The sequence below is a fragment of the Lissotriton helveticus genome, chromosome 2_1, assembly GCF_964261635.1.
Source record: "Lissotriton helveticus chromosome 2_1, aLisHel1.1, whole genome shotgun sequence".
NCBI classification, from domain to species: domain Eukaryota; kingdom Metazoa; phylum Chordata; class Amphibia; order Caudata; family Salamandridae; genus Lissotriton; species Lissotriton helveticus.
The window spans coordinates 1188059061-1188078347 of record NC_136059.1 but is presented as its reverse complement, the minus strand read 5'-3'; the positions used below and the strand labels follow the sequence as shown (position 1 = coordinate 1188078347).

General features: G+C 44.6%; 2 protein-coding genes across 2 annotated transcripts in view; one reads left to right on the top strand and one right to left on the bottom strand.

The window, feature by feature from the left end:
• Positions 1–19287, top strand: part of LOC144818542 (alcohol dehydrogenase E chain-like) — a 637149-nt gene that overhangs the window by 229382 nt on the left and 388480 nt on the right. The window lies entirely within an intron of this gene.
• Positions 14627–18874, bottom strand: LOC144819129 (uncharacterized). The gene is made up of 3 exons (XM_078677117.1): positions 18852–18874; positions 16554–18092; positions 14627–15612 (listed from the first exon to the last, which is right to left on the bottom strand). Exons 1-3 carry the CDS (start codon positions 18872–18874, stop codon positions 15549–15551), a joined length of 1626 nt encoding a protein of 541 aa, XP_078533243.1. The 3' UTR covers positions 14627–15548.

Genomic DNA, 19287 nt, shown 5'->3' with positions numbered 1-19287 from the left:
ATCTTGTTCAGTTATTCCAAAAGGCTTTCCCCGATGATCGGACTGGGACTGGGATTCTCCATTGCAAAGAGTAAATAGGCTCCCTACTGGTAAACGTAATCAGGAAGGTTAATACCCCCATCCACTCTTGTTTTTTTTGGTAAACTTTCTGCTAAGGCAGGCAATTGCCCTAAAGGCTCGACCCAATACACCTGTTACTGTGGAATTGTTACTTTCTTTGTTAGATCAGACCTTTGTAAGACTACTATGGACAGACGTTGGCAGCTTCACCAGTTTATTGACCCCCCTTAAGGCGCTTGGGGCACAAGTGTATTTACAAGAACCGGCACGCTTGAAGGTTTTCAACAATGGTCGGTCATATTTTTTTGTTGATGAACAAGAAGTTAAATCTGCTATTGCTAATTGGCAAACAGAAACTGCACAGAAGTCTACATGTATATGTATATGCTTTAATGAAGATGGGTGGTTTCCTAATCCCTTTTTACTGTGTGGGCCCTAATATTAAAAGAAAAAGGGTAAAAAAAATGTGTATGATAAGATAACTAGCCCTTTGGGATTGAGCTTAACTGGTACTTCTTATATTTCTTCACTTATGGTACCTGTTCAGGTGTGGGGCAGCTACCGTAGTGGTGGTAGCTCTCTAGTACTGCCTTTCCAGTGGCAGTAGGTTAAAGGGAGAATTCCTCCTTCTAGTCACTGAGAGGGGGGGGGGGGTCCAAGGGTCTCTCAGGTCAGAGGGAGGACTGAAAGGGGTCTGTGGGTGGGGGGATTTTTTTTTTTAAATGATGACATCATTAGGGTAAAATATAGCTATCATAAAGGACTATTAAGTCGTCATCAGATTCTGCTTGTTTGTTCAGTTTTTTTTAGGGCTAATCATTATTTGGAGAGGAAAGTGGACAAGGAATATAATTTCTTATGGCTAAGATAAAATGTATGGCATGGAATGTGGCCGGACTTAATAGTGCTAATAAACGTCAATTGGTACAGGAGGAGCTAAAATTGCATCAACCGCATCTAGTTTTAATTACTGAAACCCACTTAGCCTACAAGGGTTGTCATTTGTTAAAACAGTTGGGGTATCAAACAATTGTTAGTACTTCAAAAACTATATCTATGAAAGGGACTGCTAAATAAAAAGATAAAACGTTTTTCTGTAAAATAGTCAAGACATTGGCCGATCCAAGAGGTTGATGGGTATTGGCCCAAATTGAGATTCAGGGTAAGAAATATGTGTTTGGTTCAATTTATGGATCAAATACCAATGATCCCGGCATATTTTATTTCCTTACCTTGGTATTGTTGAACTGGGATGGGGAACATCTGATAATGGGAGATTTTCACTGTTTAATGGACTATAATATTGACTCAACAAAAACAGGTGTATCAGCAGAATGCGAAAGGTCAGGGCAGCAATACTAGAAATGGCTAGATTACAATCCTTACAGGATGCTTGGAGACAGATACATCCACTAATCCCAGGGTATACTTATTATTCGGCTCCGCATAAATATTACTCTAGGATTGATATGGCTTGGGTCTCTGACAGTTTAATTTTAGGCTTAGATATTGTCATATGCCCTCGGGTGACATCTGGCCATAACCCTATTCTGCTATCTTTCATGGTTACCCCTGAAGGAAAAAATGTCAGACCATTCTCTTTTCCTAGATATTTATTCACTGATGTGAAATATGTCTCGGTACATGAAAATTATTAGCAGTACCACGTCGCACCCCCTTAGCCCCTCTTTTTCTGGATTTGAATATACACCGCTCCAACGATCATGCTATTTTACGTCCATTGCTATATTGGATACGTCTGTGGTCAACGGATGAATTAGTTGACTACAGAGAAGCACTAAAAGAAATCATGGAAATAAGGAACACGACTCGGTTGGTGTAGTTGGCCCATATCGAGAATTGGTTCTTTAAGTTGGGGTTATACCATTACTGGACAGACCCCGGTTCTCTGACCCTAACCTGCAAAAAGCTATTGCGGGAAAGGTTCTGGGAATCTGTCCTAAACTCCACAATACACAATCCAAAAATCGGAGTATTGACCCTTAAGTTCCTTGATGTGAAAATAGAAAGTAAATTTGAATGCTTCATGGACGAAATTTTACCAACCACAGCAAAATCATTGTATCTAAAGTTTCGTTATGGCATTCTCCAAATTAAAGCCAACACAGCAAAATGGGCATGTAATAAGGGTTCTATGAAAACTGTGAACTGTGTGATATTGGCACAAGGGAGGATGAGGCTCATGCCCTATTCTTATGCCCGGCATACCATCATATTAGGAAGAAGTGGCTAAAACCCATTTGTTGCCTTCTGCGTTTCAGACATACTAAGGAAGCAGAAAGAGTGTTCAAAGGTGATACAACAGAGACTATTGTATTCAGCTTAAGTCGATATCTCCTTTCTGTGGCAATAGCACGAAAAAGACGAGGTCTGAAATTGTAATAGTCTATGGTGTAGGACAAGATATTAGACACTAAAATAATATTGATGAAAAGAGGCTCTGTGTTTAGTGGCGGGCACGATATCGAACTATTCGCACATTCCAGTTTTGCTATTCGAAATGGATGCAACACCCTTTAAATTTTATGTGCTTTTAATATGTTTTTAATATTGCTAGTAATATCTATTAATAACAGTACCTGGTATTTATTACTATTTATTCTTGTTTTTAATTTTTAATACTGCATTTTCCTTGCATTGTGCGAACCAGGATGGACTGATTATAATAGTGGTCTTGTAACTGAAATTGTCTGGCACCGTTGGTTCCTTTTAGAAAAGACATTGTATTGATGTCCATGACGCTCTTATTGCCTGTTTTAACTTGGATATCAATATTGTTTGGCACTGTTGGTTCTTTTTAGAGATTGTACTGTTTTCATGTCTATGACTCTTTTATGGTTTGTTTTTAACCGAAATAAAGATTTTGAATGAATGAATATGTCTCTAGTATGAAGCAACAGTTAGAGACTTTTTTTGAGGAAAACGTAGGGACAACTTCCCCATTGATCGCCTGAGATACCATGAAAGCGTATGTCAGAGGTATGACCCAACAATACATTTGGCGGCAGAATAAATTAAGAAAAAACAATATGGAGAACCTGATAAGGGGTTTACAAAATAAGGAAAAACATCATGTAGAGGCAGTAACACATGGCCAATTAGATCAGGATCAGCTGTTTCTTACTCTATTGGATGCTAGAACAGCAGTGAAAACATTTTTTAGGGAATAAATAGCAGTGAGGTACAATAAGTACCGTCTGGCACAATACAAATATGGTGAACATATTGGTAAAGTTCTAGCTTTTCAAACAGCGAAAACAAAGGCCCAAACTAAAATTAATGCTATAAAGATCCAGGATGGTGTTTTACATAAACATTCTTCAGCTATTCTGGAGCAGTTCTCACTATTTTATCAGAAACTCTACTCATCTTCTTCTATGATTGATAAGGCAGATATTACACAATATATTTCTGAGAGTAATCTTCCGATATTGAGTGATGACGAGGTAGTATCTTTAGATAACACAATATAATTGGAAGAAATAGGATTAGCCATCTCTGCTTTACCTTCAGGCAAAGCTGCAGGGGTAGATTCGTAACCTATAGAATTTTATAAGATTTTTAAAAATACTCTGCTGGCACCATTCAGTACAGTCATTCAATATGCTGGTATGGGCGGAAGGACGCTGTAAACATGGAATATGACTCAAACAGTTTTTTTCCTTAAAAGGGCAAAATACCTACAGACTGTGGATCGTACAGACCCATTTCCCTCATAAATACAGATGCAAAGATCTTTGCGAAAATCTTTGCAAATCTACTCGCACAAATGATGTCAGGACTAGTGTCCGACATCCTGCCTGGTTTTATTATACCAGGTAGAGACACTACAGCTCATGTCAACATGGCCATTGGTGCATTTGACTCTGCGGAGAAAGAGGGGGTGGGTCTGGGGATGATCCTTTTAGATGCCGAAAAGGCCTTTGACAAGGTTGGTTAGGAATTTCTATGGGCTACACTAAGTGCATTCGGCCTTGGCGATCAGTTTAGGCAATGGGTGCGCTCTCTATGTTATAAACCTACATCTAGGATTTCATACTTTGGTTCATATTCTAACCCATTCGACATTTCTTGTGGGACAAGCCAGGGCTGCCCTCTCTCCCTGTTATTATTTGCCCTCTATTGAGCCGTGTATACTTGCTTTACAAACTAATATGCAGATTAAACCATTAAAGACCACCTTTAACAAGCTGAAGGTAACAGCACACACTGATGATCCGGCAATTTTCTCCACTAACCCAGCAGAAGCTGTCCCAGTTATCAAGAGAGCTGGAACCAAATTCGGATTAGTATCGGGGTATAAATTAAATATCAGTAAAGCCCAAGTCCTTATTCATTTTAAGTCTAGCCTGCCAATGCCGGGGAGATGTTCAACAGCTATGTACTTGGGGGTTAAGATCTCTGCAGAAGTGGGCCAAATAATATCCTTAAATTATACACCTTTACTAGACGAAATTACGAAAAATTTTAAAAAAATGGCACAAACTTCCTATAGGGTTTCTGGGCAGATGTAATCTAATAAAGATGAACATTTTTATATATGTTGAGATCGTCTTTCTAATATTTAAAAAAAAAAATAAGATGGAGTGCTGAGTAGTTTTATTTGGGGCTTCAAGAAGGCTTGACGCGCCATTGATCTGCTTAAATCACCTTATAAACAAGGTGGCTTGGGCTTATCCGACTTCAGAACTTTTGGGCAGCGTTTCCCGGGCGCTTCCGTAGCCTCCTGGGGGTTGATCAGCAAAATTCTTTATACAAACTAATTCTAGGGGATGGTAGTTTATTTTTCTTATACCGCATTAATGACCCAAATTATTTTAAATGTGTTAAATTTAAGACAGTTAGAGACAGTGTCTTCATATGGCGGGCTAGGGCTGTCGGAAGCAACTTGTCGTTAATACATACTGAGCTTCCACTCTGGGGTAATTCAATGTTTCCTGAAGTATTTCAAGATTATAGTTGTAGAACGTGGTCTAAACATAGTATTTTATGCTTGGGGGATTTGTTCGCAGTCAGATGAATCAAATCATTTTAAAGCTTTACAATTACAATATAAATTACCTACTACCTCTCTATTTAAATATCTTCAGATAAGGGATTTTCTGGGGAAGAACTTGGATCCAAGTGCGATCACTAAATCTCCTATCTGGGATCTTTTATATGGGGAGAAAATCAGATCTCTCATAGGCAATTCGTACAAACAGTTGGCCAGTTTCAAGGTAGATGGTACTGTAAAATTAGCGACACGCTGGAGTCAAGTACTGAATACAGTAATAACACCCGTTATGATTACTCAGGCTCTGGGTAACATAAGTGACTCTGTCCATTCTGTTAGTTTACGACTACAACAATTTCGCACAGTAGGCATGTTGTATTATACACCAGAGAGGATTGCCAAATGGGCAGGAGCTAATAATGGCAGCGAGAAGACCAAGTGCCCTAAATGCGGGACTTAAGCTGCAAATCTTACTCACATGTTTATAGAATGCAGAAGATTGGTCATGTGTTTTTTAGTAAGCTTGGTGTGGGCCCTATGCTAGCAGATGTAGAAATTATGCTAGGCTATAAAGCTGATAAACCAGCTGTTGCACGGTCTTTCTCAATTATGATGGGGCAGCTAGGCTAGCTATTGCTCGGAGGTGGATTTCACCACTACCGCCGACTATTTGTAATTGGTGGTCTATAATTAAAGAAACCCATGGCCTGGAAACTGCTCTGGCAAAGACCAGGGGATCAGGATCTGTGGTTAAGATTGAGAAAATTTGGGGTCCTATTGTCGCGATATAGAATAATTTAGATGAAGAAATCTATTACTCGGTCTTTATGTATATAGGGTTGATGGGTTGCAGTAAGAAGGATTATTTATGGTGTATTGTAATTATTTTTGTTGAAATTTTGTTGATCAATTATACCAGATGTTGATTCTGATTATATTTATCTACTCGGATTTATTGAATGTACTTTAATAATGACAGGTATTATTATTCACTGTCATTTATGTTACGAATTTATGCAAATAATATCCTAATGTGATGTCAATAAAAAAAAAATAATAATCTGGGAACTGTTGTAGCAAAATCCCATTGGGTAACACATTCCCTCGCAGAGTCGCTGACTCGTTTATACAAATAAAATAACTGTGAGTTGCTTCAATGAATCTCAGGCATATTTCTTCTTATGTATTGAAAAGAGACCAATATCAAACGCATCATCTCTTACAATTATCTACTCATTTTTGGGAGTTTCACCATAATCACCATAATTTGAAATTAAGATCCACTCCTCTACATAAAATATCCAGTCGCTGTATATATTTCTGGACGCCACAGTGACAGTGATTTTCACACTGATTTTCCAGGGTCAACCATTATAACTTGTATAGTCCTGAAGATGATCTTGCAGACGACAGCCTAAAGACCGAAACATCAACAATTACACTTATTTTCTGTGTAATGTCATCATAGGCTGTATTCTTTTGTATCAATCGGTTGATTCGCCTTAATTCTATCTGAAAAAAGTGTACACAATTTTTACTGTGAAGGACAAAAACATCTGTATTTCTCCACACCTTCTTGTTTCATTGTGTGATAAACTAACCAGTACCATTATCATAATTGTTTAAGATAAAATTTGTTTTTTAATATACACCCATGTTTTTTTTTATATATTTTGCGATATTTTCTGATATAATCTGATGTTTTCATACTTTACTAGAGAACCAGAATTGTACATAAATTGGTTATGCATGAAGAGCTTAAAATATACATAAAATAAATTAATTTGCAAGTAAGATACAAACACTTGCATTGAGTAAAGAGTTAAAACTATTCAAAATTAAGTATTGAAACAAATACCTTGTAGGCACACCTACCAGTTCATACTATTTTGCCCAAGCCGTCAAGGGTTGATTGGGTATGTACTTAATACAAACGGACGAGGATAGAGGCCTCAAAGGGAAGCACTGCAAATTCATGTTGAGAACACAGTAGAATGGAGTTTCCCATTTCAAGCTGAACTTCCAACTACTCCCATCCAGGCTCTAAAGTACTTCTCCCCAGAATGGTAAAACTGAGTTTATAGCAGAAAGAGGGCGAAAGATGGAGGCACATAAAAAGCTCATTGTGAGTAACTGCAATTGGAGAACCCGCTCTTGATCCAGTCCCCACTGCCAAGTCAAATTCTGCGAGTCACCATCAGTAGAGGCAGTGGGACTTAAGTTGTATATTGAGATGCTCTTATTCAGGATCCACTCTGAGACACATCAACGCTGCTAAGTCAAGCAGTGGGGCATCAGACCTTGTGGTATCAATCCTGGCCAGAATCTTCAAGGCAGCCAAAGGCAACATCTGGTGATTGGTACCAACAGATCCAGTTCTGCAATCCGCGATTAATTTAGTCCCCAGGGTAGGCTGCAGTTGCTGAATATTTGAAATGGGCATCATGGCGCACGCCCGATGGGAGCTCACCTAGCGCCCCTCAGACTTGGATCTCCTCCAAGCAACTCTCCAAAACTATTCTTAATAGTCAAATATAACATTTTAATAATTTCTGTTTCACTTATTAAAGAATCCAGTTTGTTTAATAGCTTTTATAGTGGTGAATGGGAAGCAACACCAATGTTCCTATGGGCAGATTTACAAGTCCCTTGCGCCACTTTTGTGTCACTTTTAACATGGGAAAAGTGACGCAAAAGTGGTGCAAGGGACTTGTAACTCTGCCCCCTAGTCCGCAGTTGCTCTTATGATGCATATCTAACAAACATAGGAGTCTCCAAGGGCTGTGAGGTCAAATGTTTTTGAGGGTGGTCTCTTTGAAGTCAATTGAAGAGAAAACATTTTTGGTTTGGAGCAGGAGGAAAGCTTGCAGGGCATTGGCATCTACAGGAAGCAGTTTGTACATTGGGAGAATTTAATTGGATTCCAAGACAAGTGAGGGTCCTATGAGAGGTATGCATAAACTCAATTTGCTGGTGTTCTTCTTTCGATATCAATTTTTAAACAAAAATTATAACAAATGTTTGTCAAGTGCCAATCATTTCTTTCTGATAGAAAACTGAGCTAAACTATCCTTTTCTCTGAATAGTAGCAGTACTAAGGCTAATTCTTTCTTTAGATTTGAAACTCGGTGTAGATAATGACTACCAAGCAGTCAGTCAGCATAGAGCACTCTTGTATGGCCAGGGACTGCCGGAGGATGACCCCCCTCCGTTAACAAACATTATTAATAAGGATATGAGAGAGATTTCTTTGGAGGCGGGGGTCGTACAACCCCCGGCCGTATTTATTAAAACATAAAAATACATCAAAATTGGAATAAACAATATTTACACAAGTACGCAGAAAACGTTCGATGACATTAGATTACAATTTTTATATACAGATATCAGATGGCTAACCTTAACATAATTCTATTACAAGTTATTTCCTATCCAAATCTAACGTATCAATCATACAATAATTACTTTTCTGCGAATCCTATTTGGGCCTACGGCAAGGTCACTACTTGGTGTCAGATCCTTATCACTTAAACCACGCCCTCCTGTCGGAGTGTACATGCGCAGAAGGCCCGTTTACCGAGAGGGTAATTCCCCCCCAGTTATCCCCGTACGCCCTATTAACCACGCCCTTCCGTCGAAGTGCGCATGCGCAGAGGGCCCATTTACCGTGAGGGTACTTCCCCCCTGGTTACCCCCGTACGCTCTATTAACTCCATTAAAGGGGGCCCTTGCATCTCTGCGCCATTTACTGGCTTCATTGTGCACGTTCTGGGTGGCCAACCAGCCTAGAGAAAGCGTGACTCCCCCCGCACCCATGTAGCTAACAGGCTGTAACTGCCCCTGGAGTTCTAGGAGAGACAACTTGTCCCTCCCCTTGGGCGACCCCATTCAAGAATGGCGCGCCCTCTAAGGACCTTACATTTACTGCTCACCAATCATGACCGTACCGCCACAGGCCAGCGTAGTTGACCGGCTATCTGCCCCCCCCCCCACCCTCCTACACTGAAAGGTCATGCCCTGTCCTTAAAATTCACAAAACTAGCCGACTCACTGCAATGTCATGCCTTGTCCCTGTACACCACTAACTAGGCAAGAAGATTCTCTGCGACGGTTTCATCCCATGTTGTGTGGACAAATGGACGCCCTCTTTTACAAAGCACGAATCCCCCCAGATGCACCCCTGAGCTATAGTCTGTAAGTGTCAAGCCCTAGCTAGCCTCAGCCATTTGTTACTAGGTATAGGGACAGGCATGTCGACCCACCTTTCTACCCAGGCGTACCCAGGCGTACCCAGTCCTTCCCCACCCCCTCCCAAGTGCGGGATAGATATGCTAGGGCTGTCTGACTCAGGGAAAGTAGACCTGCTGCCATGGGGCCACTAGATGGGCTCAATTGATGGCATCATGGTGTGCCCGATAGGCCACGGCTACCCCAGACGCTGACATTAATTGTTGGTGCAATTGGAAGTCTATCCAGGGAACCACAGGCCCCAACATCTCCTACGAGCATATCATGAAGTCCGTGAACCACCCACCCTGACCACTATGCTCTGGGAAATGCTCTGTGTATGCCTCCCTCCTTACTATGGAATATCCCCACCACGCAGTGTTTGCTACGATGGCAGATGGGAGCACAGGCGCCGTAAAGTCAGAGTACTGCTTCCCGACAAGGGGTGCTGAGGTGTTGCATATGCCCATTACTCCTGGGTTTGGCCAAGCTGGCAAGGCACACTCCTGTGAAGCAGCGTACTGCTACATTACTACGGCTGGCAGAACCAATTAGTAACATACCTATACAAAACCAATATAGTGCTGGCACCTCCTGAGGTCTCCCATAAGCGTATCATGTACACCGTGCACTACCTGCCCCTGACTATTATTTTTCTGGGATAAGCTCAGTGCTAGCCTATCCTCCTACTACGTAGCATCCCCAACACTGTAGTGTCCGCTATGACATGCGCCTGCGAGCACAGGCACCTGTAATGGCAGATCACCGTTCCACGACAAGGTTGTTGATGTGTCGCATCCGCCTGTCATACCTGAGTTCTAGTCGAGCTAGCCAGGTGTCCACCTATAAAGCAGCGTATTGCTAATTTACCACAAATGACAAACCCCAATGTATGACACACTTATACACTTCAACTATAGTGCATGGGCCGCACTGTCTCCTGCTGGTACCGACTGGGCCCTTGAATTGATCGCCCATCACACGTGATGCCGTAGCTTGGCACTCAAGTTTCGGATCTCCTGGTCCCCTTGGTTGTCCTGATCTTGCAGTCCTAGCGGTGAGGAACATTTCCCAGGCAGCAGGCGTGTATCCAGTCATACATAAATGAAAATTAAACATTATTGATTAGTGCCCTTTGTATTTAGATGACAAACACAATTCGCAAGTCATCGCTACTTCGTGAGACTGTACCCCCCCTTTTCACACTCACCCCCAGCTTAGGGTGCTTAGATACTATCCGCACCCAATGGTTCACAGTTACTGTCTGACATAGGCATCCAAATGCCCCAAATCCAGCCCCAGGGGGGAGTTGGTCCTGTGTGACAACACAGGAATAGCTGACAGGCACCGGGGTGCCGAGATACCGCATGAAAAACCCTAGGCATATAATGCCACCTTGCACACTCCCAGGGGTGTGCTGGGACTGTGTGACGCCACACGGATGCATCGATACTGTGTGATACTACCCCGAATCCAGTCTGTCTGATAACATAGGCACCCAAATGTGCACGAGCCAGATGTGATGCAAACATTAAGGCAAGTCATGTTTCACACTAAACAAATTAGAATGTGTGTTATATAGCACAAAAACATCATGTGACATATGTTATGTGTAACTGTGTATCACAAAAACCACCTACAAATGTGCAAATGATGCTAACGAAAAGGAGAACGAGGGGGCAAATTATGTTTGTGTACTGAGCTGGACTCGAGCCTCATAGTATGCTCGCCTGGACACAGCCACAGATGATGATCAATGCTCTTAGCCTTTGGCCAAACAGATAGGGTTCCCATGCCAGCTCCCTTGTTCGCATCATGTGACGGACACATTAGCGCATTCAGGCCTCGCTCTACTGCGATGCGGTATCTACGGCACTGATAAAATGCCATTATCAGAGATGACAGTGAGCTAGATGCGAGTGGCCTATGCCTTTACGTGGGGAGGGGTTGACGGATTGACGTGACATTACAAAACCTCTGGCTTTTTACCTCTCCGCTTTAATTTAGGATTTTTACCTTTCTTAGAACCCTGATGACAGAGGGTTATCCTGTGCGCCGTCTGTGTGCTGCCCCTAAGTCTAAGTCCTGCTGCCGCTAGACACTTGCGGCCAGATTCATCATTGTCCTCTTTTGCGAGTCCTTAATAGCGATTATTAAGGAATCGCTATTAAAGACTCGCAAAACGGGATGCATGTAGAAATCGCAATTTATTTTGCAATTTCTACTGCTTCCTTATTTGCGATTCGCTAATTGCTAATCGCAAATAAGGAATGGCTTTCCCATTCATTCCTATGGGCCTCAAGGCTCATAGGAATGAATGGGGAGTCATTCCTTATTTGCGATTAGCAATCAGCGAATCGCAAATAAGGAAGCGATTTCAAGGGTGCCAGGGTGTCCAAAGGACACCCTGTAGCACCCCTGAAATGCAAATGTACACTGGTGTTGCGCACACACATGTCCAAAGGACATGTGTGTGTGTAACATACAACTTAGAAAAATGGACTAAAGTGCATTTTTCTACGTTTTCGCTATTTACCACGAAGTTACACTTCGCGGTAAATAGCGGCCCCATATTGCGAATTCGCAATTTCAAAAAGGTTCAAGAAGAGCATTTAAAGAATCTCTAATTGAGATTCCTTAAATGCGATTCTTCACAATATAGCGATATCTAGTATAGCGATTTTTGCATTTGGGATGATGAATCCCAAATGCAAAAATAGCGCTCGCAAAGGGCCAGATTCTCAGAATCTGGCCCTTTGCGAGCCGATTTTAGTATGATGAATCTGGCCGTTGGTCGCTTATAGCCACAGAACAGCCATCGAAGTCCATAGCCCACAGTGCAAGGCATTTGCAAGGCTACCCTTGTGGGTGGCACAACCAACTGAGAGCACTTAGCATAGCACCAGTTGTATTACATGGTACACATTGAAATTAGGCTTACAGTGAGGGTGCCTAGCATAGGACCAGTTGCATAACTGGGGACCTTCTTCTTATATTTCCGCAAGAGATTATATGATTTTCCGCATTGCTGTGTCAATGCCATTGATATGACCCGATAAATGAAGCCTTTAAATGAGAAATGCAAGCGCCATCTACCATCTTGGACCCTTATGAGAAGTGCTGCCAACAAAGTGAAATGCCCATGGTTAACCCACTGTGTCCGACGTGAGGGGAATGTAATCAATCAATGTCGTTACCGTATAGTCTTGTAGTTAACAGCATCCCCTGCACCTGCCCCCCCAAATGTTTACTCCACGTGTACGTGCGCCCCCTAATTAAAGAATGTCCCTGGAGTATACCGTGGAATGTAATAGCGCCTCCATGGTTACTTAATGAAGGCATGGAGTATAAAGTGGAGTGTATCAGGGCATTCATGGTTACTTAAGGTGTGTTGAAGCCATGGCCCGACATGCACATTTCTTGCCAAGCTGGCGCTATTGGCATTGCCAAATCCTGTTCAAGCGTACATGCGCCTAGACACACACAGCATTCCCTAATGCCTGGCCTAATGAAGGAATAATCAACACATGATGGGTTACCTTGTGCGTGCCCTTTCGGTCACCCATTAAGGTTCCCACCCACCATTGTGTTTCTTAGGTGCTGAGGCCCTCCCCGTGTAACCATTTTATTGTCTCCAGATCTACACATACGATGAAATCGTCATAAACATTCCGCAAGCACGGTCCCCGAATACAACACTAGGGGCCAGATGTAGGTAAATAGTATTTACCGATTCTAAAATCCCGAATTTTACCGATTCGGTATTTTAGAATCGGTAAATGCTATGTAGCAAATAATTCGGTAAAAAATGTCCAAATCGTTAAGCCTGGAGGCCCATAGGAATGAATGTCAATTACTGAATCGGTAATTACCGATTCGGTAAAATAGGGAAAGAGTCAAGGGTGGCAGGGTGTCACATTGACACCCTGTTGCACCCCTGAATAGTGCTTGTGTGCACATGTGGCACACATACATGCCCTAAGGGCATGTATGTCTGCCACATGGCACTGGTGTAAATGCACAGATTTGCATTTACAGAGGTATTCGTTATTTACCACCAACTAATAGTTGGTGGTAAATAACAAATCCTTAAAGCACAGAAGCGCTCTTCAAAGTGCTTCCTACATGTCATTTACCAATATGGTAAATACTGAATCGGTAAAAGATGATTCGATAAATAAAGAATCGGTAAATAACGATTCGGTATTTACCGAATCTCCCCTACATAGCAAATGGCTCAATACCGGTCGACCTACATCTGGCCCAAAGTGTATTATGTACCTATTGCACAAACTGATTCTAAACCTGGGGTATCTATATGTATCCTGTGCTCGGTACATACACAGACCACAAATACGGTACTGTGCACCCCCCTTGTCCCCGGTGTAACCCGTACAGAGTATGTAATTTGGTATCCTGTCCTCAGCACACACGAACCAAGTATGTTCTTGTATCCTCAGTGCACGTTACAGACTATACAAATAATAGTGTAAGCATGATGTCCTGATTTAAATAGTCCAAATATAAATACAGTACTATCTGCTTCCTCGCATTTTTTTGTTTGTACACCTTCCGACTTTGACCATGCCACTGTGTATATCAAGGACTTAGTGCACACACACGCCAACTTTAAACATGCAAGTGCTCTCCTTGAGTGTTCAGTGCATATACAAACATATGCACAGTGCGCACACATATGTACTAAAAACATGAAGTAGTGCCCGCAACCAGATACTGCAGTGTGTTTACGTGTACTCAACACATACACACTGTACTTGACACTGTTTATCCTGCGCTTAGGGCACACACGCTTAAATCACTATAACAACGCTTCGCGCAAGAAAACATTGTCCACACCTTCTTTTAGGAGCAAGAAAGGCCACTTTTATTTTAGGACAGGTGCATCATCAATATCATAAACATATTCATTATTTATTTATTATTTACATAATTCAACTCTACAGTGAGCCTACGAAACCTAAATCCCAAAACCCCGAACAAACTCCTGCCTACTAACCCTAGCCTACCCAACGCTACCCTTCAGGATGGCCAACCCGCTCCAGGCTGCCCACCCCCACTAACAAAAACCCGCCTACAAAAGAACAAAGGCACCCATCCTAACAGTGGCAAACCTACCTAAACTAAAACAGTGCCTAGAGCACCGCAAAAGAACAAACCCAGAAATAAAGAAAGAAAAAGAAAAAGAGGGAGGGTGGGTGGGGCAAAACAACCTCCCTACACGCCTCCCGCCACGCAGTTGCTAATCCCCGCCTGACTTCCCCTTTTCAACCCTCTGCTAATCAGCCCCCCACCTGTTGATGTTCCTCGCGCGAACCTGCCCAGGGAGAGACCGGCTCGCGCCTGGCTCTCCCTGGGTCCCCCCTCGCGCAAGAAAACATTGTCCACACCTTCTTTTAGGAGCAAGAAAGGCCACTTTTATTTTAGGACAGGTGCATCATCAATATCATAAACATATTCATTATTTATTTATTATTTACATAATTCAACTCTACAGTGAGCCTACGAAACCTAAATCCCAAAACCCCGAACAAACTCCTGCCTACTAACCCTAGCCTACCCAACGCTACCCTTCAGGATGGCCAACCCGCTCCAGGCTGCCCACCCCCACTAACAAAAACCCGCCACCCAGGAAAACCTTTAGCGTTTTCCTGCCCCACCTAAAGGAAAGGAAGGAGCACACCACAACTGTACTTGAAGAACCTTGCTAATCAAGTCCCTGAGTTCAAGGAGGTAAAAAGAGAGGCCCAAAGCTGAGAGATGCACACCGTCCTCACAAAATAAATGATGTTCAGATACTTGTAAATGATAATGGTTCAAACTGTATATCCCCCAATGTTGACAAAAAAGGCGCATTGTCCTGTTCACTTTCCGTCTAGCCTTTTCCAGGGCAGAATGGGTCCGTGCCCCACGCCAGTGCAAACGGGGCACAAACTCAGTCCATATGAGCATGGTGCTCTCCCATGTGGTTCGGATGATTTCCAGGTCCTGCTTCATTAATTTTAACAAGGTCAGCCCAGAGAGAGAAACCAAGTCATTCTCTCCCAAATGTAGCACCAGGAGATCCGGAGGGCCCCCCAAACACTGCGAAACCAAAGCAGCCAAGGCGGGAAAAAGCCCACCCCAGCGCATTCCCCCTGTTCCATGCCATGAGACTTCATGTGTCATACTGTTCAGGCCAAGTGATCTCCCACAAAGCTGGCTGGCAGCGGCTAAAGCTGCTCGTTTAATAAAAGAGTGCCCCAGTATCCACACCCTTCTTTTGCATCCGGCGACTGATAGCCAGGGACCTAGGAGAGAAAGAAATGTTAGACCAGCCAAAAATGCACTATTTCCTCACATACTTTTCACAACACTTGGAACGCCAACGACCAATGCGTCGGATCTGGGACCAGTCCCACCCCAGGCGGGCGGCCTCCGTCGCCGCACCAATTCTGAAGGAATGGGTACCAAACTGAACAGGGTCCTTCCCCAAACGCAACAAGACCTTACGTAATACAGCCAACAATTGAGATGCCACTATGGGACTACCATCCGCATGACAAAATATGGACCCCTGTAGAAAATGCGGAGAGGACACAAACCCTTCCCATTCCCCAACCGGGCAACATGCAGAGACCCCACTCCTACCAAGGAACACCCACTTACCCCTCCCCATCTGGTCGGTTTTGGATGCCCGCAGCCAAAGTCGCACTCTGTCACTTTCCAACACCACCTCACCGCTGGTCATGCCTACCCTGCCCCGCAACCCCAGCAACTCTGATGCCCGAAATGCCCCAAAGAACAACCACACAAAACACAAACGAAATTTGGCACACTCAAAAGCATCATGACAACACACCTCCAGTTCCGGCAACATCAACTGGAGCAATTCAAACGTCACGGGCTGCCGGAGCTGCTGACCCCCAGCCCGGAGCCTGGCCAAACCTTTCAACAATTTACGAACCAACACCCCCCCAACCGGATCCCTCCCCCACCAAAGCTGTCCATAAAAAGAAACCCCAGCCAATTTACCCGAAATGGTAGTGGGCGCCAGGCCTTTGTCCGCCAGATGTAAAACAAACTGCAAGATGCATTGTTCATCAGACCAACCAGCCCTGAACGGCCCCATCGAAACCTTGCAAAACTGCAGAAACTCAGACCAGGCTTTCACATAACCCCGCCTGGTGGATTCAGCCACAGAATTTTCCACCAAGTGGTGAACCCTCAATCCCCCAGGTCCCATACGTACTGTGGGATCGGTGTTGGTGCCAGGTCCGCCCCAGGAGCTAACTTGCGGAACTCGGACCACTGAAAGCGAGACAAAGAGTCAGCGATGCAATTAGAAGTACCAGGAACATGCCGCGCTTTAAAGACAATATTCAGTTGCAGACACCGCAGCATGAATGCGCGCAGGAGCCGCAAAACCCGCAAATCGCGAGCCTTTTGGTGATTGACAAGGTGTACTACAGCCAAATTGTCCACGTGAAACAAGACGGAACGATTCTGAAACTCATCCCCCCATAGGTGCAAAGCAACCAGCAGCGGGAAGAGCTCCAGAAACGCAATGCTGCGACCCTGATCCTTCCAGTGCGCCGGCCAGCCGGCCGCGCACCATCGACCTTCCCAAAATATTCCGAATCCGTGAGCCCCTGACGCATCAGTGAACAACTGTACTTGCCACACCATGTCCTCATCCGCAAAAAACAAGGACACGCCATTAAAGTCTTGCAGAAAACGAAGCCAGACAGTCAAATCGGCACGCACAGCGGTGGTAATGCGCACCCTATGATGGGGAAGGCTTGCTCCGGACATGGACAGACCCAGACGTCTGCAGAACGTCCTGCCCGCCCGAACAACCCGGCAAGCAAAATTGAGATAACCCAACAACTTCTGAACAGTTTTCAAAACCACTTTCCGCTCCCCCAACACCAGATGTATGAAAGCAGACATTTCCTTCACTTTAGCCACAGGCAGTCTCGCCACCATAGACAGAGTATCAATTTCGATCCCCAAAAAAGTCAGGGACGTACAGGGACCCTCTGTCTTGTCCGGCGCCAAGGGGACACCCAATTCCTCCGCTAGAGCCTGAAAGATGTTCAAAGCCGACTGACACTGCCCAGAGCAACCCTCCCCAATGAAAAGAAAATCATCAAGGTAATGACAGACCAACGCGTGGCCACTGACAAAAGTGAATCGCCACTGCAGGAAGGTACTGAAGGTTTCAAACAGGGAGCATGACACTGAACAGCCCATGGGCAACACCCGATCCACGTAGAAACTACCATCAAAATGCATTCCTAACAGACTGAAATCCCAAGGATGAATGGGCAATAGCCGGAAAGCCGACTGAATGTCGCTCTTCGCCAGCAAAGCCCCAACACCAGCCGTGCGCACGAGCCGTAAGGCATCGTCCACCGAAGCATAAGTGACAGTTGAGTCAGCTGGATCAATAAAGTCATTGATTGAGGAACCCTCGGGCCAGGACAGGTGATGAATAAGACGAAACTCCCCTTCCGCCTTCTTGGGCACCACGCCCAGGGGTGATACAATCAAGTCAGGCAGGGGACAATGCACAAAAGGACCAGCAATCCTACCAGCCGCAAGCTCTGCATCCAGTTTCTTCCGCACCACATGTGGACTCTCCTTCGCAGACTTCAAATTATCCGACCACCTGCCCACCCTGGGTCCCTGATACCCAATCCGAAACCCAATTTTGAAGCCCCAAGACAAAATCTTAGCTGCCTCAAAATCCGGATAATCCACCAGCCAGAGGTCGAGAACCTCCTGCCTAATAGGAGTAGGGGCCCTTGTAAACAGACTGATGGTGCTGCCCCCTGCCCCCAGAACCCCGTCCCTGATCACCCCATCTCTGGCCGGGAAAACACTGGGTGAGGGCGTGCTTCCCTCCACACTGTGAACACTCATGTTTATACCTGCAAGCGGGTCTGTTACAGGAACCTCTGTTAAAATGCCAGCAAGTGCCAGAAGCGGCTGATTGACCTCTGCCCCAAACCCCCGCCCCAGACTGAGCGGGGCGAGCTGAAAAGGGCCGATAAAACACAGGTTGCCCGCTAGCTGTGTGGGTCGTAGCAGGAGGGTTTGCCGATGCCATCCATTGCAACCATAACTCAGAGTCAACCGCACCCCACGAACGCTCAGGAAAAGCGGCCATGCGCGCCCTAAATTCGTCATCGTAGGACAACCAAGCAAAGCCTCCAAAATAACTGTGAGCCTTGCGGATGACATCTGCATATTTAAACATGTCTATCGCTTTCTCAGGATGACGTTGACAATAAACGCTGGCATAAATGAGAAAGGCCGAAGTCCAATTCTCTATGGACTTCGGAACGCGAGGCCTCCGAGCCAATTCTAATTCCTCCTCTTTCGACCCTTCTTTTGCCTGGACATCCCTGTGGAGAAGACGAAAAACATCTACAAAAGCCCCAGACCAGATCAGATTCTTTGTTTTTTCAGATAAATGGGACCCCAAGGGCATCCCCACCCCAGAATAAGGCAACTTTTTCGGTAGGATACTATCCTCCGTTACCCGAGTGGCATCCACCCCGCCATCCCCCGATATAGAAACTTCTTTTGCAACTTGCACAGTAGAAACATTTGAAATTACGGGCCGCTCAAGCCTCGGTGCCAGAGCGACTCGCTCAACCACAACCCCATCACCCGTACCACAGGATCTTGTACTCTTAACCGGGAGACTCTCCCTAGGTTGCACATTTGAAATTACGGGCCGCTCAAGCCTCGGTGCCAGAGCGACTCGCTCAACCACAACCCCATCACCCATACCAACAGATCTTGTACACTTAACCGGGAGACTCTCCCTAGGTTGCCACACTGACCACCACCCATCCTTACCTCTTGGTAACTGCTCCGACTGCTGGGCGACGGCCCCACGATCCCGCTGAGAAGGTCCAGACCACACTGCCCCTCGTACACCTGCAGGGTCCGCTCTAGACTCCTGCAAAACA

Excerpts from the sequence above, each read along its gene's own strand:
- LOC144819129 (XM_078677117.1), bottom strand. The coding sequence starts at position 18,874 with ATGGCGGGGTGGATGCCACTCGG. Across the intron at positions 18,093-18,851 it reads GCGGGGTGGATGCCACTCGG|GCAGGAGGTTCTCGACCTCT; the intron begins GTAACGGAGGAT and ends TACTCCTATTAG. Across the intron at positions 15,613-16,553 it reads GCACCAACACCGATCCCACA|GTCCCTGGCTATCAGTCGCC; the intron begins GTACGTATGGGA and ends TTTCTCTCCTAG.